This window comes from Sinocyclocheilus anshuiensis, unplaced genomic scaffold (assembly GCF_001515605.1).
Source record: "Sinocyclocheilus anshuiensis isolate Anshui unplaced genomic scaffold, SAMN03320099.WGS_v1.1 scaffold517, whole genome shotgun sequence".
Taxonomy (NCBI): domain Eukaryota; kingdom Metazoa; phylum Chordata; class Actinopteri; order Cypriniformes; family Cyprinidae; genus Sinocyclocheilus; species Sinocyclocheilus anshuiensis.
In genome coordinates, this window is record NW_015536535.1 from 2,099,515 (window position 1) to 2,121,988 (window position 22,474).

The 22,474-nt window shown below is 37.2% G+C and overlaps 2 protein-coding genes across 7 annotated transcripts in view; one reads left to right on the plus strand and one right to left on the minus strand.

Annotated features, from left to right (window-relative positions):
• Positions 1 to 22,474, plus strand: part of LOC107695599 (lipopolysaccharide-responsive and beige-like anchor protein) — a 274,449-nt gene that overhangs the window by 169,707 nt on the left and 82,268 nt on the right. For 3 of the 6 annotated variants that reach the window (XM_016495617.1, XM_016495632.1, XM_016495641.1), the window contains exons 37-39: positions 4,077 to 4,201; positions 9,675 to 9,815; positions 11,696 to 11,832. In XM_016495617.1, coding sequence (XP_016351103.1) covers positions 4,077 to 4,201; positions 9,675 to 9,815; positions 11,696 to 11,832 — 403 coding nt within the window. Of the gene's footprint in view, positions 1 to 4,073; positions 4,202 to 4,550; positions 4,563 to 9,674; positions 9,816 to 11,695; positions 11,833 to 22,474 lie in introns of all 6 variants that reach the window. The other 3 variants (XM_016495624.1, XM_016495602.1, XM_016495611.1) reach the window with 3 other exon arrangements.
• On the minus strand, positions 13,152 to 14,948 carry LOC107695635 (protein mab-21-like 2). Its single transcript, XM_016495651.1, has one exon. The coding sequence runs from the start codon at positions 14,616 to 14,618 to the stop codon at positions 13,539 to 13,541; it is 1,080 nt and encodes a 359-aa protein (XP_016351137.1). The 5' UTR covers positions 14,619 to 14,948; the 3' UTR covers positions 13,152 to 13,538.

Sequence of the window (22,474 nt, forward strand, 5' to 3'; positions counted from 1 at the left end):
AGCATGTGTTCGTGTTTGTGTGTGCTGTCTGCGTCACTCATAGCACGTGCCTATATCATGCACTATATCGAAAAATTTTTATATCGTTATCGAAGAAGGTGTACCGTCGATAAATATCGATACCGTTTTATCGCCCAGGCCTAGTCCAAAATCTCTACCGGTTGACAAATTTCTACCGGTTAATCATGTCTACCAGTATATCGCCCACCCCAGGTTGTACTCATAAAATAATGTTGAGAATTGTAGTTTATTTTCAAGGGGTCCTATTATGCTTTTTCACTTTTTTAATTTTAATCAGTGTGTAGTGTGTATGTTTGGGCATAAAAAATGCTTCTCGTCTGGTGTGCGACCGTCTGAAACGCTGTTTTTTTTTCACCTCCGTGCCCAAACGTCTTTGTTTGGGCTTCCGAAAGCGGATGATGTCAGGAAACAGTGGTTGCAATTTATTTTTTAACTCTGTTCCTGAGCATTATGACCCCAATTTGCTATTGTGTGATGCGCATTTTACTGAAGACAGCTTCCACAACATGAAGGAGTACAGTGCTGGATTCGCCAAAAAGTAATTATGTTATGATTTGCTGTCCTGTCGTTCTTGGTGGTCCACTTGTGCTACAATTAAGAGTTGTACAGTTTTACAATTACATTCATGAGTGCACTCCCTTTCATATGTCTCTCTCTTATGTGTTTGCATTCTCATGTAGCACTGGGAAGTCCCCTGGATCATTATTCACCTATCAGCCAGCATGATTTCATTTTTTTTTTCTTTTTTTTTTACATTAATAGCTAAATCTGGAGCCTTATTGGTGCCCTGGAAGATGAGGGCAGTTTTCTTTCTTCTTTTTGAATAGTTTTATATTGTACCACCATTTTTATTTGACAATGTAATTCGCAATGCTTCATGGGATTGTAGTTCCTTAATTCATAAAAGACCTTTACATTTTTTCAAAGTTTGTGGTGATGTGATTCATCCTAGAGCTGGTTGGTTTGGCTCATAACTCTTTATTGAACATTTTATTTTTTTAATTCTTAAATTTGGTCAAGGTTGCACTCTATTGGACCTCTAATACTACTACCCGTATGCATTCCTACTGATTAAATATTCATGCATATTTACGCGTTATAACATAGGCAAGCGCATGATTGCATTACACTGGGAAACAAGTGACTGCAAAGTAGGAATATAGTGAATATACTTTAGTTCCATCTGAATGCAATTAGAGGTAGGAATTGAGAAAAACAACTCTGTGGGATACACTTTTAAGGGGGGACTGTTCAGGTCCTGGTTATTGTATTGCTGTTGTATTTATACACTCTCATTCATTAGTGATTAGGTGGACCCAAGAGACTGGGGTCATGCACTATTTTTACTGCATGTGTTCTGTGCATGTACACTACGTGCTTGGTTCCCGTTCTTTACTAACATATCAGTTGTAACTCTAAGGGCTTTTTCTTATTTTTTTGGTTTTACTCATGTCTGTGTGTAAACATTTCCTTTGAAACATTTAACAGAAAGGTATTGCTGTCTGCCTGAGCCGTAAATGGTCTCCAAGGAGCTGTGCTTCTCCAGGAAAACTCACATCTCCCTTTAAATGACATCTCCTTTTCCTATCTTAAATAAATCAGTTATTAATGTCTCTTATTAGTCGAGCCGGTGAGCTTTTCAAGCGAAGAGTAGAATTGTTTTTATTTTCGTGTTTTAAGCGCTCTCGTTAGTTTTACGAGATGGGATTTGTTTTGAGCCTTTTGCAGCAGAGCGAATCGATCACACTTCTGAGAAAAACCTGCAGTGCTCAGATAGCCCCAAACCTTCTTGGCCCCATACGCCTGAGAAGCTATTTTAAGTGGGATTTTAAAATGTGTATTTTGCATGCCATAACTATTTCCAGAAGTATTTCTGTCTGTTTTTATTTCTCCTAGAATCATTAATTCTGAGAAGACTTGCAGTACCACTCTTTGATTTATCTATTTTCTCAACTCCTTCTTTCAATACTTTCCTTCTCTCTCACTTTTTTTCCACCTCTATGGTATTTTAGGTCATAATAGCGTGTTTGCTGGTGATTGTTAAAGTATGCGGGTGTAAAAAAAGAAGGTGAGCACTAGGGAGGGCTCTTAAGTGGCCGTTATCCTGATTTATTTGGCCTGGGTGTGGAGGCCCTGTTGCACGATAAAACTTATTCTCACTTCCACAGAACAGAATGGACTTAGAGAGTTATATTTCACAGTGCCTACAGTAAATCAGCTGGAGGACGGCTACAGAGCCACTGCTAAAGCCATTCGCTGTCATCCCCCCACCACAAGCCCCTTTCGCTCGCTGGATCACAGATGATCCGCCAGCCCGCTCTGGGATCGGTCCTTCTGGATGGCATATGATCACTGATCTTCATTTTTTAAGATTCACAAAACCATTATTTTATCACATAATTTCTTGAAAATCACACATGGGTTTCTTTAGGTTCAAAATTAGTTTTACTTTTGTGTTCATGTGTGTAATTAATTGCTCATGCCATTGTGCATTACAGCAAAAAAAAAAAAAAAAAGAGTTTAATTTGATTCAACAAATTATACCCTTCCCTCCCCTAGCCTGAAATCAGTTCATTCTATTTCAAATTAAGCAAGCTTTTGGAGATTACACTCATTTATGGTGCTGGAAATGTATTTTCTGTGCACCTCAGGGGGCTAAACATAATGAATATTTCAAGAGATTATTTTAATTAAAGCCCTTTGAATCTAAATGGGTTAATATCTTATAACTGTTCGCCTGACTGTACCTTCATTAAAAGTGAAAATTTTCGCACACATCGAGAGAAAACACAAAAGCACAAGATGGAAAGAAAGAGAGCGATGGAGAATGAGGAAGAACTTTAGTTTTCTTTACAGTGGTAAGAGGTGCATACTGGAGGGAAAATGGCTAAAGTCGAAGGACATGGAGTCAAATGTGGTCCCTCCTCAGCAGTCCTGCTGTAAGGTGTCCTGCTGGGCTCAGAAATGAGCCTGGAACCACAGCACTGGCTCATTCTGTGTGTGTGTGTGTGTGTGTGTGTGTGTGTGTGCTGGATTGCTGTGTCAGCAGGCTGATTCTCAGTGTGATGTATTTAGCTCTCATCTCACCTTCATGAGGTGCTGCAAAAATCTAGGCCTCTTCTTCAGCGTTACTCCCAAGGACAAACATTTCTGGAGTTCTGTGCAAATGTGACTTCTAAAATTAGAACACACATGTATCATTTTAGCAGTTTTATTTCACTGCTATATACTAGGTAAATAAATTGGCAATTATTTATTGAATTTTATATATGTGTTTTTATATAAGCATGTGTATATACTATACTTTTTTGTCATAATTGTAAATTATATTTCATATATAACTTTTTTGTGTGTGTGTGTGAAATGTCTAGCTTGAAAAATGTATACTTTCTTGACTCTTGGTTGAATGTGGTTATTATTATTTTGATTTATTGTATTTTGTTATTGGTGAAAGCCATACTTTTTTAGTGTTCAGACACTTTTTAGTGCATCAATCTGATTATGTAATGTTAAACTATACATATTTATACAGAATTTATCTACTGAAATAATGTACAATGTTTGCAATCCAGCCTTTATTATATTGTGCAGTACTGCATAGTGTTTACCCCAAAACATATGGAAAAAATAGTTGACATTAATATGATTCCTATACTGTTAATATGTTTGAAAACTAAAGCAAAATGGCCCTTTAAATAAATCTGAAATATAAAACAACAACTAAATAACCATTTTTTATATTTAGCTACAAATATTTTCAAAGCCCAGGTATATTTTATTATTAACAATAATTATCATAATTACCATAACTATCTGATATTAGCCATTCTTTAGTTAGTGCACTTTGCACTGAAGAAGGTTACAGCAAAACAAGGCCAGTATTATGCAGCTCTGCCTGTGCCACTTCTCACTGCATTGGCTAATTGCTAACATATGTGCCTCTCTCTCTCTCTCTCTCTCTCTCTCTCTCTCGCTCTCGCTCTCTCTATCTCTCTCTCGCTTTCTCTTTCTCTTTCTCTCTCTTTCTCTTTGCCTCTCTCTCTTCCTTTCAGCAGCAGACCGCGGGAGTTCTGGCGCCTGGACTACTGGGAGGATGACCTGAGGAGACGTCGGCGCTTCATCAGGAACCTGTTTGGGTCCACACACTCTGAGGCCACGCTCAAGGCTGCAGCAGAGCATGGTGGGTAATGCATAGTCACATAATATCATGCGCTTACACTCTTTCACACACAAAACACAGCCCGGTCTGTAGAGCTGTAACGCTTTAACCCATGATAACAGGTACACGGCTGTAAAAATTAAAGTCACTGTAAAATCTTTATAGTGCAACAATACTCGGTTTAAAAAAAACCCACATTAAATTACATTCTCTCACTGTCCTGAGGCCTTTGTCTCTCTGATAATATTATGAAAGTGCTAATTTGTTTATTTACCATGTGCAGTTCCTCTCATTAGCTCGGATATTTAAGTACCGCTAATTGTTCTTAAATTGTCACTATGTGTTCCTTCCTTCCCATGCATGTCAGCAGCTGGTATTAAAGGTGAGCAAAGCTGTGAAGTTAGTGGGAGAGCTAGGTCTTTGTGTTTGTATTAGATGTGTGTGCATCAGTGGTGGGGATGCTAGTTTAAAACTGTAGCTTACCATATTACAAGTTACTCATGATTTAATGAAGTTATCTACTTTTCCAAATGAGTATTGTTGTTGGAGTTTATCTACATTACATGCTACTAACAGAAAATGAACTAATTTGAAGCTATATTAGGGGTGTTCTAAAATATGTAAGATATATACATATTATTTAATTCAGAGCAGTATTTCTCGGCTTTACAAGCAAGAAGGATTTTGAAATGAATGAAGTTAAATTTGGGTGACAGCATTAAACATATAACACACCGTTTTAGTGACTAAAAACAGCAAAAAGCAGCAGCTTTTAACTAAATATTTTGAGGACTTTTATGTAGAGATTTTCACTTCGTAGAAATTGTAGGTGCATTGGATGACATTTTTAATATAAACTAGATGACAAAATATATGTGTATGGGATCTGTATTTTTTCTACTTAAATTAAGTAGAAAATATAAATGTGTAAATAAAGTAACTTAACCTGGTCCAAAATGAAACATAAATAAAGCACATGAATTTCATGCTGAATTTTCATGCTGCATTGCAAACATGTATAAAGTAGCTTAGGATAAATTATAGCTTGTCACTGAAAAATCTATACTGTTTAAAAAACAGATGAAAAATCTAGTTAAGTTAGTAGAGTCACTAGTTATAGTTAGTGACTCCTCAGTACTGTGTATATTCTTCTCAATTCTATTTTAGACAGTATCTACTAGGGAATCTCAGTATATAATTTAAGACACATTACAACTACTTCGCTGCAGGGAAAAACCATAAAGAAAAAACTTTTTGTTATTTATCATGCAATGTCGAAAAACTTAAGTTTCTAAATTACTCTAGAATATAAGAGGATAAACGTAAGCCAGTTTTATCATGAAAAGATGCATGCATATGTAGGCATAATATTGTTGCAAACATAGTTTCCTTTTGCATCTAATGCAGAGAAATGAATGCATGCATTTTTAATTATTCACTTGTATAAGTACAGAAATGAAAAACGAGCCCCTTCAGTTGTTTTCCACCCAATGACTTGATTTATATAAAATCTGCATAATTTATTACCTAATATTTTTTTCTCATTGTTTTCTTTATTAAATAAGTCATCACGTTTGAAAAATGCTTCATGTATTCCATAATGAACTCCACATATTGATAAAAGTATAATGATTGATCCATTCTAGGTTGGTTTTTACCATGTTATTGCAAGTAAACTTGTGGTTATTAAACTCATCGGGCTTGTGTTCCCTTTTCCACCCTCATTTAATGTCTTTATGATTGCTTCTGTGTTCAACACAGTCTCCTTGCATTTAGATGTACAGCAAGCTCATTTTAACCCGTTCCTCTTTCTCTTTTGGATTTGTTATGTTTGAATTGAGCTCTGCTCTATCACTTCATGCAGTGCAGTAATGCATACAGCATGTGAGAGTTAAAATGTTTTGCAGACACCGTGGTTTCTGACGAGTTTTTACCCACACTGAGAGATAGCAGGCTTTACAATCAGTGCCATTCAGCACTTGGACTTGAGCAGCTTAACCTATTGCACCCCTCGGAAACGGGGCCATTTCTGAGAAAAAATGTCTCCAATATGTCACTGCTTAGTCCCCCTCAGAATGACACAGGTCCTCAAGACAAACGACCAATGTGACAGAAGTCAATAAGAATGTGATCTAAAAGCAATAAGTGCTCAGAATCCCAGCATCCTCAGAGACTGATGTGCCGCCCTAATGGTCATAATATGCAGCTGAATGGAGGGCCCTGAGGGGACCGAGTGATTTCTCTCTTTTTGCTCGGTCCTCCACTTTTTCTTTTCTGTATTCTTCCCTTTTTCTTTTGCTAACTTCGGACTTGGTTAAGTTCAAGTGCTCCTTAAGGAACACTTTGGATCACCTTTGAAATGGAACCTAAAAGTTTGAGGCCTTAAAACCCTTCATTATACTCAAACGCTTCCCTAGTGACCATCCAGTGCAGGAAATAATCAATCCTTCCATCAAGTATTTATGTGCATATATTAATTGTCTTCAACTTTATCTAAAAACCTATACAGGATAAACACACACACACACACACACACACACAAACTCTTATGTCTCAAGTGCATATTTAATCAATAATTTAGTTTTTTAATGACGTATACGATTCTTAACTCATAATAAGATGTAATTATGAAAAGTGAATGAACAACAGAAAGCAGCTAATTGATGCTCATGATGACCCCCTCCTGCATAGAATGTTTGTGTCTTTACTGCTGACCCTAAATTTGTTGCGGAAGTGGAGTGAAATTCTTGGCCAAGATCTCACGTTTTTAAACAGAGCACAAGGGTCATATCTGGCTGTGATTATTCTCATGACATGTGGAAGAGAAAGTCATGATTTTGTTTGTGTGTGTGTGTGTGTGTGTGTCATATTCAGCAATCCAGTAGTCAGATTTTGTGCAATACTTTGAATTTAGATAATAGAAAAAATATATATACAGTATAAACAATTTACATTTGGATGAATGAGGCATATCATTTCCCCCCCACTCAAATAACAGCGATATGCATTTAAAAGAAACAGCATTTCTTTTTACAGACAGGCTTGTTTGCAAATTCTTTTTTCATCACTCAAAATATATCATCATATCAAAACCTCTCCTTTTTGGCATGCACAATTGCGATCATTCATCGCCAGCCAGGAAACAGTGGTCCGATTTACACCCCTAAGGCGGATGGCTGGTAGTTTGGTAAGATATGTATTTATGGCTGGAAAGCGCCATCTTTTCTGGGGATTGATTTGTCTAGGTGCGGGCTACGGTGTTGGGCAACTCATAGCAGTGTAAATAACTGAAGACTAATGTTTCTGTTCCTGTGATCAATACGCACCTCCTGACTTCACTCCTGGCTGCACTTGCGTTAAAAACTAATTTGTTAATTCTGACAATTTAATTGCTTTGCCTCCGTAGTTGCATATAAATGAGCATTTGAACTTGCACGGAAAAAGGAAACAGAGCTTAAAAGTGTAACGCAACTGCATGTATTTACATTAGCATTTGCTGAATGAGGGGAATGAATGAGCTATTTAAGTAAAGCTGATGTATGAATGTAATCTTACAACATGGGTTTTTGACTCGTTTAGGTCACTGGTACAGTTGTGCTTCACTACAGTTTTTATTAACACTTTTTTTTTAGTCTACTAGGTATCTGATGTTTGATTGAATAGCATTTAATTCAGTTTTTAGTAATTTTGTTATGTGCTTTGCAGAATACATGACTACAAATCATTTTAAAGCCTAAAGTAAACTTAGTAAAAAAAAAAATCTTAAAAAAAATAAAATAAAAATCAATACTTTTGTCTTGCTAGACTTACTTATCTAATTTCTGTTATATTAATTTTCATGTTTTTTTTATTCTTATACTGTCTTGACATATTCATGCTAATATGTGTTCTTCATTCTCTCTAAGTTTTCCTGTTTATGTTTCTAGCATCCGCGGAGTTGTTAAAAATGCGGCGTTACAACTCGTAGTTTTCTTGCAATTTAAGTTGTGATTTGAAATAATATATATTAGAGTTTTGTCATTTTTTGCAGTTTGGCATGTATTATATCACAAAACACTGGGAAGAAGTGACTCCAGATCAGTTCGCTTCAGAAACAATAAATAGTAAATAAATAGGAAAAAAATATTATGGTTGACTTCACAAAAGTAACACCATATTGTTGTCACATCCTAGTGTCCACTCTGTCTGGCATGAGCACACAGGCATGTGGTATGCATTAGGAAGCTGGTAGTAATTTCACTGCTGCTAACTACAAATTCTCTGGGGAGAGTTAATTACAGGAAGACCGTTCTAAATATCAGTGCGCCAGCATACTTTCCATGACAAGAGATTTCTTTACTCTGCTTTCCTAATGGTTTAGAGCTCTATTTATAAAGAGTTGTCTCAGGGTTTTGCTTCAAGTGCAAATTCAAACCCCCTCAGGTGATGTATCTGGAGAGAGAGGGCAGAGGTCACATGGCTCTGGACTGGACTCTGTAGCTCCACTACAGGCCGAAGCAGTCTGATGAGAGACTGCCCTGTCACCTCTCTCTGTTTACATAGATGAAAGATTGCCTTTATTTCTACTGTAGACCCGTTTTTGCCCCTCACCACTTGGGAATGCAGTGCTCTGTAAATGTTTACAGATTACCATTTTTCTTAAATAATCTATGCGGAACCTCAAGTCATGTACAGTTGAAATCAGACAGGGCCACTTCTGATTTTTGTCAGGGGTAAGCTTGGCATATGGAGCCGAATATATGTTTGTCTGTTTCAGTTTAATTGCGATTCAAAAGGTTTTAATGTTAACAAGTAGTTCTGTTATTAGATATTAGTATAAATATTAGTTTTTTGACTGTAAATCAATAAAAGAAAGTTCCATAAACAAGCACGTCCTTTGTAGATTAACTAATTGAATTAGAACTTGTGTTTCGTGTGTTGTTTGTGTGTGTTTTATTATTTCTGATTATCAGGGAAAACAACATGCCAAATTACATTTTTGAAAGAAAAAGAACCGTGTCCTACATAACCGTCTAGTTGTGGGGAAAACTCAGCTATATCTTTTCACAAAGTTCGACTTATTCAAATATGCATTAATTTCTCCAGGGCAATTCTGTTTGCCAGCGTTATGTAAATGAGCTATCAAAATAATACAAATGAAAATGTTATAGACGGATCCAAAAATAAATAAATAAATAGATAAAACCATAGCTAGTATGGTTTTGATGTGTTGTTTTCATGTCAACTCGACGACATTTAGGACAAAAATTATATTAAAGTAGCGCTTAACACGTGTTTATTCATTGTTTAGAATTTTATTATAAAATATCAATTAGCATGTGTCTATAATAGGCTATAATACCAACCAGTGCATTAATTAATGAATTAATTAATTATTTATTTTTATTTTTATTTTAAGTCAACTTACCCGAGTAGAAGTAAACTGACAGTCGTTTAAAGTTTTTGCGCGTTTACGCTTGACTTGAAGGAATGTGATGTGTTTTTTTTTGTGCAGCTCCAGAGGAGGACGTGCTGAAAGGCAAACAGTCCATCAGGGGTTCAGTGCTGGGGAATCAGAACTCAGAGAGCGAGCTGCTCTTGGAGGACGATGACACTCTCTCATCCTTAGAGGAGAAAGATCTGGAGAACCTCACAGGTAAAGAACAGCAGCCTAGCGACGCGCCACGACGAACTAGAACGCTCTCATCATCAACGAAATACGCTGCATTTGCATGTTGTACAACGCTCCAGTTATAATGAACGACGCTCTTTGCAGTGGACGCGCGCACTGGCAGCGTTCTAGTTTGTTGCGTCGCGCTCTGGCAGTTTAGATGGCGTGTCACCCCCCTTCTTCTCGGACGTTAATGAGGGGATCACACCATTATCTGAAGCAGTCCTCTCTCATTAGCGGCCTGTGATCGGGTTAGATTTGAGCGAGGGCTGAACAGCGCTCTAAGGCCCACAGTCATGACAGGAGTCAGCAGTGAGCTAGTCCTTGCTTTAAAACAACTAATAATTCAATTATTTTTGCTTTACATATACAGTTTATGTAAATAAAGTTGGGGTAAAATGCACATTAAAATATTTGAAACGTAATGCTTAAATCTGTTCCTTTCATTTCATTAGCTCAACAACACGCTAGTATTCGAATCGGACGGCCAAAAGCAGAAAATTGTTAATTTTGTTAGAACCTCTGAGTTTCTTCCGAAAAACCACGTTCATAATTAGATTTAATATTTTTCAGTAATGAAGTAAAAATAAAAATGTCTAAAATGGGATTGTTTTAAGTTTTTAACAGTGTATATTTTAAAGCAGGACTATAAATGCATGAGGAGGATAATTAATTAAACACAATTATGTCTATATTTTTCCTTAAAAGTCTACAGGTTAATAATCTGTTCAACCGGATTTTTTTTTAACACTTTTATTCTTTTTTATTAATGCGTTTATAAATTCTTGATCTCATTTGGGCAGGCAGTCTGTTCTACAATAAAATACAGTCTCTCTCAAATAAAGTGCAAATTATTGTGAAGATTCGCGTCGTTGGAGATCATCCACTTAGCAAGCTTGATTCAAGTGTAATTGAAACGTGTTCCGGTTTAGCAGGGGGAAAAACATGTTATTTCTCAGCCGTATTACATGCTGATGACCTTATCTGATCATGCCATGCGTTTGTGAATTGAAGGGTGCTTGGGGAAATCAAACATGGGCTTGTGGTCGTACTGACTGCAACGGCAGTTTGCAGGCGCATATCCGATGCTTTGCGCATGTAGAGAGGCAGAAATTCCCCAGAGCGACCCTTCAACATTGTCATGCTGGCATAAATTAAGATTGATGACAGATTAAACCCAAAGCCTGCAATCAATGCGCGCTGATTGACAGCGGATTCCAGCGCTTTTTGACATCGCGACTGTACCGTTTCTATGACAGATCAAGCGCTTAAATATGCCATTGTGTAGGGGTAATCGTATTTATGGATTAGTTTAATGAATGTGCTTTTTAAAAATGCGATATATTTTAATTAAATACTTCTTAAATTAATTGTTAAGTAAAGTAATATGTAATGCTTTATTTGTTTACATTCAACAAATCTTTAGTTCAGTAATAATAAGAAAGCTGTAATATTATGACAGGCAATGTAGCATTACACAATTTACACTTGTAAGGCGTTTTATTGTTAAATTAAAATAAATAAAAATAAATTGCATGCAATAAAATATATATTAAGCCTAAATACATATAGTGTTTGTATTATTGAGTGATAATTTGAAATCATACTTATTATCCTCAAATGAATGTAGCTTTACTTTAGAGCCCCCCCCCCCAAGCTTATTAAAACTAAAGATGTTCTATCAGGAAGTCAATATGTGCCCTTGTTGAGTTTATGTGTTCAAGTAAACACTCTGTACTCCTTTGAAATGGTTTCTATGCCAAAGGCAGTAGAGGGTGGGGGAGGCGCGCGCACACACACACACACACACACACACACACACACACACACACACACTAACCGCTGTGCTCTTCTGTGATCCGTAGGGCCTGTTAACCTGAGCACCAGCGCACATCTGGTTGCGCCCGCTGTGGTGGTAAAAGGCACACTGTCTATCACGGCCCAGGAGTTATACTTTGAGGTGGATGAAGAAGACCCGAGTTTTAAGAACATTGAACCCAAGGTAAGAGGGTTTCTCATCGAAAAATGACTCCAATTGTCCCATGAGCTGTGCACACTAAAATGAAGTGACTAGCCATAGTATAACCAAGGTCCTTTAATGTGCTTTGACAATACTGGTTTGTTTGTTTTTTTATATAACTAACTTTCCACATAGGGTTTGTGAGTAATGGCTTTTTGTGGTCATCTTATCTTGCATGGCCATATCATAACACAAAGACAGAACAGGCTTTGCTGATAGAAAAGTTTGCTCTCTTTCCTCATAGCATGTTGCATGTGTTTCAACTGTTCACAACATATGTGGGTCAAGGCTATTAAAGTGTAACTTGCCATCATCATTGGCGTGTAGCTGAGGTGTGCCACCAAAAATCCTGACTATTAATGCAAATTACATTCTTCTGAATGCTTCATTGACTAGAAGTTTTGTTTTGCCTTTGGAAGAACAAAGTATCAACTTTCAGTATTTCCTTAACTATGAAATACCTTTTATGTACTTGAAATATCTTGCTTTCAATACAGTTATTTTCCTAAAAGCTAGATTAATAATATTTTGCTGTTTTTACTAAAGTAACGGAATTGTGAAGTAAAATTGTTTATTTTGCCAGAATAACATAGCTACATCAGTGTTAGTAGATTATTTATTTGTTTGTTGCAAAACATTGTCTAAAGTATTCCTTTTAGTAGGCTTTTTAATTCTAATAGGCTGCTTTTATTTTTGCAATAATTAATAAAACCCAAATTTTATTTTTTTTCTTTTTCTTTCTTTTTTTTTTTAAACGGGGATTTCCAGAGTAAATTAACATAATTCTTTACTCTAAAGCAGTAGCCTATTATTTTTCAGTCAAAAAAGTTAAAATGCAAAATGTCGTTATTTGAACATTTTATGTTATGCCGAATTGGTTTTAATCTATGAAATTAAGTACTGTTGGTTTATGTGAGAGATCGTCTGTTCTTTAAAAAAAAAAAAACATTTTATTTAGAAGTGTAAATGGCCTTGGTTGTTACACTAAAGTGCGATTATATTATTGTTATTATTTTATAAATACGATCATCTTTATTTTGTTGCTAGTATCTATTTAATAAATACTTTTGTAATTTACAGCAACAGGCTCCCGTGTTTTCTAGGTTTCGTTAAACTGAATGAGCAGTCCACAAATACACACTGTCCTAATATTACTTTTAGCTATGCTTATGTTTAACTAGCGAAAACAAATCCCAAAACTATATGCTTAATTATTTATGCATCTAGCTTATGTATTGTAGTCCCATTAATGCCAGGAATTTTTAATTGAGTAATGACGAGTTTAAATTTCATTGTGTCATGATTTTATTACACGTTTCAATTTTTGATCACATCATGAAACTTCAAGACATCAAGAACTTGGCACGCTACATTTTGTAATTTGCAATTAAAGATCTTGTGCATATATTTAAATAACATTTTCACTTTGTGAAAACAGTTCAAACAAACAACAAAATCATTACACTTAGTTTAAAATGTACCTTCATTTCTCTCTCCTGCAATGTCCCGTTTGAGCCTTAGCAAAAGCAAATGCTTCGGGTTTTTTTTTTTTTAAGTTTTATTTTAATCTTTTATTTTCTTGGTTTCATTACTCGGAGAGCACCGTGATCACATTCTCTCCACTTTCAGTGTTGTGATCTCGAACGTCCGTTAACATTCACCGACATAAAATGTCCTCCTTTTGCATCTTACAGTTTATCCAAACTTTTAGCGTTGGTAAGAATTTCTCTGGCCAGTCTCCAGGTCTGTTTGGCCGCTGTTTCCAGGGCTGAGTGTGGTTTACCCTGAAACAGGTCTAGATTGGGTAAGAAGTAATGTGGGCACCGGCGGCACTGCAGACAGGAGATGAGCTGCAGCAGAATACCGTTCAGACGGTCGCCGAGGCACGACTCGTCCCAGTCAGTCTCCCGCGGGTGTTTCTCGCACTCGTACAGCAGCAGGGACTTCATGTGGTAGTTATTGAGCGGCTGTCCCGGCAGCTCGAGGTGTCGATCGCGGAGAGTCTTTAGAATAGAGAGGCATTTCTTCCTGCAGCCCGACATCAGAAGCCTGTTCTCGGCCTCGCCGAACTGCAAGACCCAGGCGTCGCTTTCCGCCGAGCTCTGTTTTCCCGTTAACGAGTAGCACTCTTTGGAGAGGAGGTTAAAACCCTCCGCTTTCACCTCCGCCACCCGGTTCGGCCCGGGCCACGGGATGTGAGGCATGGGCCACTGAGCAGCACTTCTAGGCCAGATGCCCGTGCACTTGAAGGCCGGGGTGATCTGCACCACGTATCTCTCCCGAATGCGCAGTTTCACTTCGCTCGTGTCCGCCACCATCTTAACCACGTCCCGGTAGCTGCATTTATCCACGGCCTGGGCCACCAGCGTCTGGAAGCGGGAGCGGATCTTTCGCGCCGACAGATAACCGGAGGCGGTGATGAACTCCACCCACAAGGACATGCTCCTCTTACGGCCGTCGCTGAGTTTGAGCACCGCGCAGCCCGGCAGAGAGCCGTCATCCACGAAGTTGAAGACTCCCATCTGGTTCAGGTAAAGCACGACCTCAAACTCGTTGGGTGCGATGACCTCCATGCCCTCATATCGCGCGTCTATCTCGCTCAGGGAGCTGATGAAACGGGGCTCCTGGACCTCCACCTCCTTCAGCACGTCCGACACCACCTTACACACCTCTCGTATGGTCTTGGCGATGGCCGCTTTGCGCGCCTGGCATCTTTCGTTGTAATATTTATTGAGCTGGTAAACCAGCTTTGCTTGCGTTGCAATCATATTGGGGCACAGATCCGGACTGTAGACCGGAGTTTCGCAGTACGCCGATGGATCCAATGCTTACCGGTGAAGCCAGAGGCACAACTCCCAGCAAAGTGAAAAAAATGAAGCGATGAAGTTTGCGCCCACAGCGGATAGACGTCAAGTTTGGGCCAGGAAACGGATGGATGCAACGCAGTGCGACTTTTCCAACTCGACTTGAAAAGGTTTAAAGGGTTTAAGTTGTTCTCCGAGCCAGTATCAGCTGCAGGATAAATCTCCGCGCGTCATGTCATCTCTCTCACTTGTGTTTGCGCGTGAAAACTGTGCGCCAGTGTGCAGTTGTCCAGACTCAGCCGTGAGTGTTGGAATTGTTTAGTTTATGAATGGTCCTCTAGCTGGAGTGAAAAGGGGACGGGCATATCTTTCTGGCCAATAAGCGGGCTAGCTGTCAGTGCAGTTGGCCAATCGCAGCCTAGGTGCGCTGGAGAGACGCTCTCCTCCTGAACATCCAGAGCTCGAGCCGCGGCTCCTTTATACAGACGGCATTAAGAGCACATATTTCAGCTATAAGCTTTTACTTTCTTTAGCCTACATTACAACGATTTGACATGTTGGGAGTTTATTATTTCGCTGTATGCACATTTGGTCGTAAAGTAGGATACTGTGAAAATACTACTGAAAATAATACTGAATTTTGAATGCTTATTTGTTAGGTGCGATTTTACTTACATATTTTGTTTGCACAGAATGAAGCTTTGTTCTTTAAGAACTGGCTGCTAATTGTGTTAAAGGATATTTAGTTTTTGCCACTGTAAGGTTATTGACCGCGCACTGCTTGTGTTGCATTCGTCCACCACGATTTCATCCTATGCTCAAAAATCTGGATACTGCTTCAAATCGATCAAATAAGCGTGTGTGTGTGTGCGTGTGTGTGTGTGTGCGTGCTCATGGTCGCACAGTAGTGGAGATGTAGCTTCTGTAATATTGTGATAATGCCTAAAACATACTGATGCAGATTAGTTGAACGGTTTTCTAATTCTCTAGCCTGTTCGTGTTTATAATTGCAACACAATCAAGGGTCTTTTAAAGGACAGTGTTTATAGAGTTTTATTTGAAAATTATCGTATCGTCCATAGTCACAAAAATCAAGAGCATAATGGAACTTTTAGAGACTGATGTGTTATTCGGGTTATTCAGTGATATTGTAATTAAATGACAGTGCTCCAGTGAAGATGTATGTGCAACCTGCAGGTGTGTTATTTACAGAAGATATTCAGGATTTAACTTCTACATGCACTTAATGTAAGTAAAATAAAAGAACGTTTAAAAAACAGAAAGGAAAGAAAAAAATAAAAAGCGGGAAAAAATAAAGTTGGGCTGTCATTTGTTTTTCCTTGTAGTTAAAGCTGGATTCGTACTTTTTCTTTCATATTTCTCAAAGAAACACATGTATTTATTTACTTCGTTAGTTTTTGTTTTGATGCACGTAATTTACTTTCTCCATTGTGTGCGCGCGCGTATATTTCTCGATTCTTTATTTGCTTAACTTTAAAGATATTAACGCATTCGCTTTCCGTACGCTCTCTGCATTCATTGCTTTCATTAAAACAACTTTCTTAAATTGTTAAACATTTTGTTTCCATTTTGTTCCATCGTTGCTCTGTTCTCACATGAGTTATGTGAATCTGAGCAGCATCCCATCGGCAGCGTAGTGTGTTAAAATGAATAATTTAGAGAGGAGAGATTGTTTGGCGTGGTAATTGAAGTCTCTTATCAAGCCAGACTTCATGTTGTATGAGTTCAGCTCTCATCACAGTTGTCTTAACGACAGGCTTAGGAGAAAGTCTGCAGATATAGCGCTGCGGGTGTAGGATGCGTTGCGCTAAATTAGGCCATTCAAAGTATTGATCCGTCGCGAGTGAGTGTTTTTACAGTGAGAAAAACGAATGTCAAGAGTTTGTGTTGTTAAGCCCATCTGAGAGCCCGCGGGGTGTTTTATTTTTCGCTTGAGTAAAACAGCACCGTTTGTTAGAAGCACGCTGAGCGAATGTTCTTTCGGTAAAGAAACTTCACGGTGTTTTATTTAATTACACAAACATTGTTTTGCTCCTAAACCATGTGAAACATCACGAAATCACACGCCAGGAGATGATTTTTAATATTATACAGATATGTGATTGGAATGCATTTTACGTAGTATTTCGTTTTCATTTAAGTTAAGAAAAAATAGACGTTTACGTTGGAATAAAAGAACGTCCAGCAGGTATTTGCGATGGGATTCTTCAGCCATCTTATGGTTTCATTTTTTCATATACGAGTTTTCTTCTGTAATGGTAAAGATATGAGGCTAATTAAACAAGTTCATTGTAGAATGCTACGCTATAATGAATCATGTTTTGGTCTAATGTTGTGGATTAGTAACCCGCCTGAAACGTTTTCAAGACATTGTGAATATTTGCTCCTACATTTCAGCACTGAATATTCATATAGTAAAATATTTAATCTATGTTAACACACTTTTACCCATTCTTGATTAGTATTTGGCAGATCACAGTGCTAACTGGACTGAATGACACTCCTGAACTGTTCACAGAAATTAATATAGCAGTAAAACACATCACTGCAGTATTTAGTTAGAATAATAATAAATATTTCTTATTAGAAGTAATAAGATAAAAAAATGTTTGCAATATTTTGGTGCATCTAACCCTGTCCACAATTCATATTCACCACATCAAACTGTTTGAGATCATTTACTTAAGTTAGTTGTTACTTAATTTGCAAGCTTATAAGCATTAAGCAAATTAATCAAATTAATGTTATTATTGGATTTACCAAAGTTTTTATCTTGTTTTTTTAAAGATGTGTTAGGCAAGTTAAAAATATACAGTTAATTTCAAGTTAATGTTTATCAGATAGGTACCATTTTTACTGTCTGAAGGAAAGAAGCAATTTCTATTTTAAAGTTCATTATTCTGTGTTTGGCATGTGGGAGCAGTTAATTTATTTCCATAATCCTCAAAAATAGAAGTGTTAGGAGTATGTATGTATTTATTTATTTTTGTTTTACATTTTGGGTTACATTTTATTCGCAAATATGCAGAGCCAAGAAACATTTGTTTGCTCAACTGTAAAAAAAATAAAGAACAATTTCAAATCTCAAAACAACTGACAAACTGAGCATATGTCTTGAAATGAATGCATATGCATTAATGCAAATGCATAATATCTTGAAAATAAAGTGACATCCGTCTTATTTGACTTTTCCGTTTTTATTTTACATGAAATTATAGCATTTTCAACATGACATATTTAGTTGCAGTTAGCTGATATTACATCCATTCACAAATTGAAAATTTGATTAAGCCTTATTATTTTCCTTAATATTTAATTATTAGTCTTAATTCTTAATTAAACAAATCAAAGTCTATTAAATCACTAACCAAATCTTAACATAAACAGTTCCAGATTGATCCTTTTTATGAGTATTTTTTTAAACATTCTTTCCTTCCTTTGAATTGTTTTAAAGGTAAAAGGCAGGCTCTGAATCACTGACATCTCAGCAAGTGGTAGAATTTCTTTGATTCTTCTAACATTAATGTGCCAAAGAGTGTTCTTGAACCGAATGATACACTTATCAGAACTGAATAGAACCGTTTAAATAAGCTCCAATAAATGCTTTTGGTCTCTTTTCTCCCCCTTTATCTCTTTTTTTGAAAACATTCCGTATTATCTGGAGACCAAAAGAGCTTTCGTCTTGGTGAGCAGACTGAACGAGAAGATGAGAGAGGCACGGTAGTGTGGAGCCACTCCTCTTTGATCTGATGACTCCACTCTGATCCTCTCTACAACACTGGACAATGTCTGATAAGACTCTCTCTCTCGTTCTCATTCCTTGTGTCTCTACATCTTGAAGAGTCTAACGTGATTTCCAGGTCATCTGACCTAGTTAAAAAAGAGCCAGATAGTGTTGTCTGATCAAAGAAAAAAGAAAAACAGTGATCGGGGTAACTTCAGGGACAAGCTCTTTCTCTCAAAGCACATATTTCAGGGCATATTTAATCAGGAAAAAATATAAAAAATGTTGAGGTGGCAGATACTGTCCACATAAAAAGAAACGTTCATTTCCATCATGCTTTGTCAGCTTTACTCTCAGTTGCTTTCTGTTGGAAATGCATGGTTTTGTACCCTATTGTTTTTTTTTTTTTACTGTATTTATTTATTGATTAGTAGTTTTAAGTTCTTGTTTATATGTCTCTAGATATAATATCAAATCTTTGGTGAATAAAAACACGACCATGCTCGTTTAGGAGAAGAGGGGAAAAAAAGTGCAGCAGTTTTTCTTCCGTATCAGCTGAAGTTAGCATGTTTTGCTCTTTCATGTCAATGATAAGAGGGGGAGAATGTCAGTTACAGATGCTTTTAGCCTGTAGTCTTTTTCTGCCCCACAATGGAAACGTGAGAGGCAGCAGGCAAAAAAGGCACACCGTCTTACCCACGTTTCACACACACACACACACACACAGACGGCCCCAGCTGCCTAGGAGACGGCCCCAAACAAGTCAAGCAGTGGTACTAATTGCTTGGCAGGCCTTTCCGCATCTGCCAGGGAGATCTGGTGAGGTCATGGAGCAGATGGGTGTCTCTCTGTGTCCCTCACATTCACCGTCTGCATTTGATCTGTTTTAGGATTTTCCTGATCAGTCACTCTACTATGTTGTACTCATGATTCTCCGCTGCTCTCTGTGTTATATATTGTTGTGCTGCTCTGAAACATTTTGATATTTAGAGTTAATCAGTACGGGACACCCTCAAAGCTAAATTGACACCATTCATTTTTCCAAAACAATACAATCCAATACAGAGCTCTACATGATGCCTAATGAAGTGTATGGCAATATATGTGACCCTGGACCACAAAACCAGTCATAAGGGTCAATTTTTCCCAAATTGAGATTTATAAATCAGCTGAAAGCTGAATAAATAAGATTTCCATTGATGTACGGTTTGTTAGGATAGGACAATATTTGGCTGAGATACAACTATTTGAAAATCTGGAATCTGAGGGTGCAAAAAAATCTAAATATTTAAAGTTGAATCGCCTTTAAAGTTGTCCAAATGAAGTTCTTAGCAATGCATATTACTAATCAAAAATTAAATTTTAATATATTTACAGTAGGAAATTTACAAAATATCTTCATGGAACATGATCTTTACTTAATATCCTAATGATTTTTGGCATAAAAGAAAAATCAATCATTTCGACCCATACACTGTATTTTTGGCTATTGCTACAAATATACCCCAGCGACTTAAGACTGGTTTTGTGCTCCAGGGTCACATATTTAAAACAGTAGTGTTATATTAGATATATATTTTTATAGATATATTGCTAGGACGATTCGGGACACCTGTGTGATCTAGAGCAGTTCATATGCACTAAAATCACATTGGTTTGATATTTTGTTTTATAGTACAATATAATATGGAAAGCTTGCAATTCACTTTATTTGATTAACAATAAATTCCTTATTTTATATTGTTTACTCCATGACTTTTATAAATATCTTACCAGTTTCGTCCACTGCTTTTCCATTCAGGCAGTGTCTTCTGAAGGACAAGCACCGTTCACACCTAATTGGGTAGGAGGAGAGGAGCGAAGGTGGGAGGGATGTTACGGAGGGAAAGTATTGTTACACTTGTCCTACAAACATCCTGGAGTGGCTCGACGCTCTGCACACACACACACACACACGGGGTCTCACACCCTCTTCATTCGGTTGCTACAGACAACCTTCAACTGCTGCTGATCAGTGTCAGGTTGTCCAAAGATTTTATTGATTTTTCAGTTAGGCATAAGTAGTTTGTGCAGAGGTAAATGGCCAACTACAGCAGCTCTGTCACTATCAATGAGCTGGAGGAGAGCAGCCGTGACTGTTGCTCATATCAGCATTTACACACTGTGTCCTGCACGAGTTGATAAATTGATGAGTCGTACACTGTGTTGAATGATGAAGGGATCGCTCTCTCTATACTTTATACCCTTCTACAGAGGGAGGATCAAAAGTTTTGAGACCACTTTGAAAATCCAATTTAAACCTGGAAATAAAAAATGAAAAACTGAAAGCAAAGCTGTTGTGACATTAAAGGGGTCATATAAACTGCCTTTTTTATTATTTTGTACTGTTCTCTGAGGGCCACTTATAATCAAAAAACATCATAATTTAGAAGTAATTGGATATTTTATGTCCTGTTTTAACCCCCCTCATCAGAACCCTCTGTTTGAATAGGCGTGGTGCATCTCCGCAGTGAAATAAAGTGAACAAAGGAGCGAGTTCTTACTGACGTGGTCTAGATCTTCATTAAAAATAAAGTTAATCCACTTTTTCCTAATGTTAGGGTCAGAAGGAAGGCAATGCAAAGACTTCCACAACTTGGCAATACACAGCATCTTGTTGTCTTCGGAGCATCTTTATCATTTGATTTCTGGGTAGACCTGTGTTTGCCTCTCTCTCTTGTTCTCTCGTTATTTTCACTACATGCACGGATTGGTGGACAGGGCTAAACAGGCAGTGATGTAGAAGCAGGTGTTGATCATCTTCTGTGGAAGCGGTGTTTAGCCACACTATTACATAAAAAAAGTCATAAAGTGGCACATTCCACAAGCTGTCGTTTTGGCAGATTGGGTTCAATCTAAGCTGTTTTTAGACTAACGAGAAAGTTTTGAGTTCTGAAACTTGCAGCATGTTTTTATAGTACAATGACCTATTGTATGTCAAAAGATCAAGGGAATTTTGATTTCTCAGTTCATGACCCCTTTAATTGTGTGTGATTTGTTATCGCAAACTTGTGGAACCCATGTAAGCTTGATAAAACAAAACTTTCTGAAACTCATGTCAATCAGTATATTATTGACGTTATTCCACTAATATAATTTGTAATGGGGAAAAAATATTTAAATTTGGAAAAATTAAGCTGAAGTTTAAGGACAGTCTCTGGAAAACATTAAAGATTCTGCGTTACTTGAGATTATATCATTATGAAATCTACTGGCCTTATTCTCTTCTCTCCCACTTCAATTGTTTTTCTTCGCCATTTTCAAAAGACTGAAATCATATTTGAATGTGTTTCTAATTTGTGTCCACATTAAGTATACTGTCGACAACTTCATGTTCTCATTATACCTTATAAATAATAGTTCATGGAAGATGTAATGAATTAGAAAATGGCATGCATCAAATATAAAAGTTGCTCAAAAAGAATATACTTGCTAAAGAATAAATGAGTAAATAAAATAAGTCAGATAAGTTAGGTAAACAATTAGAGCAATATGTCTTAGATTATTTCTCAGAGCTCTCCAAGTTTTTTAAATATTTTGATTGATTGAAGAGTATTGATTGTAGGCTTGATAAGTATAAACTCATTACTAGAAGAGATGATGATGATGATGATGATGGTGAATGAAGATGAGGTAACAATTTCAAATCATTGGAAAAATTGACCGCACAGTACTGTGGATATTGTTATGACGAGAATGAAATTTATTGCATTTGTGATGTTTCTATTTGTGCAAAAAAGAGATTAACCACTCAAAGCACATCTGTAAGAATCTGAAATATATTGTGGCATTACTTCAGTGCCCAAGAATAAAATTGTACAGAGCACTAACCCTAACTCACTGCAGATGAACGAAAAACGTTTTGAATCACAACACACTGAATAACTAAAGAATTGCAGTATCATCGTATCATGACCCAGATATTGCTAAGTCCCCTAATAGTGAGCTAAACAGACACCGCAGTTTCATGTCCCACTCTGTGGCACTGATACCGCCCAGCTTCACTGAGGTTACTCCTGAGATGAAGTCATCCGGT

Excerpts from the sequence above, each read along its gene's own strand:
- LOC107695635 (XM_016495651.1), bottom strand. The coding sequence starts at position 14,618 with ATGATTGCAACGCAAGCAAAGCTGGTTTACCAGCTCAATAAATATTAC.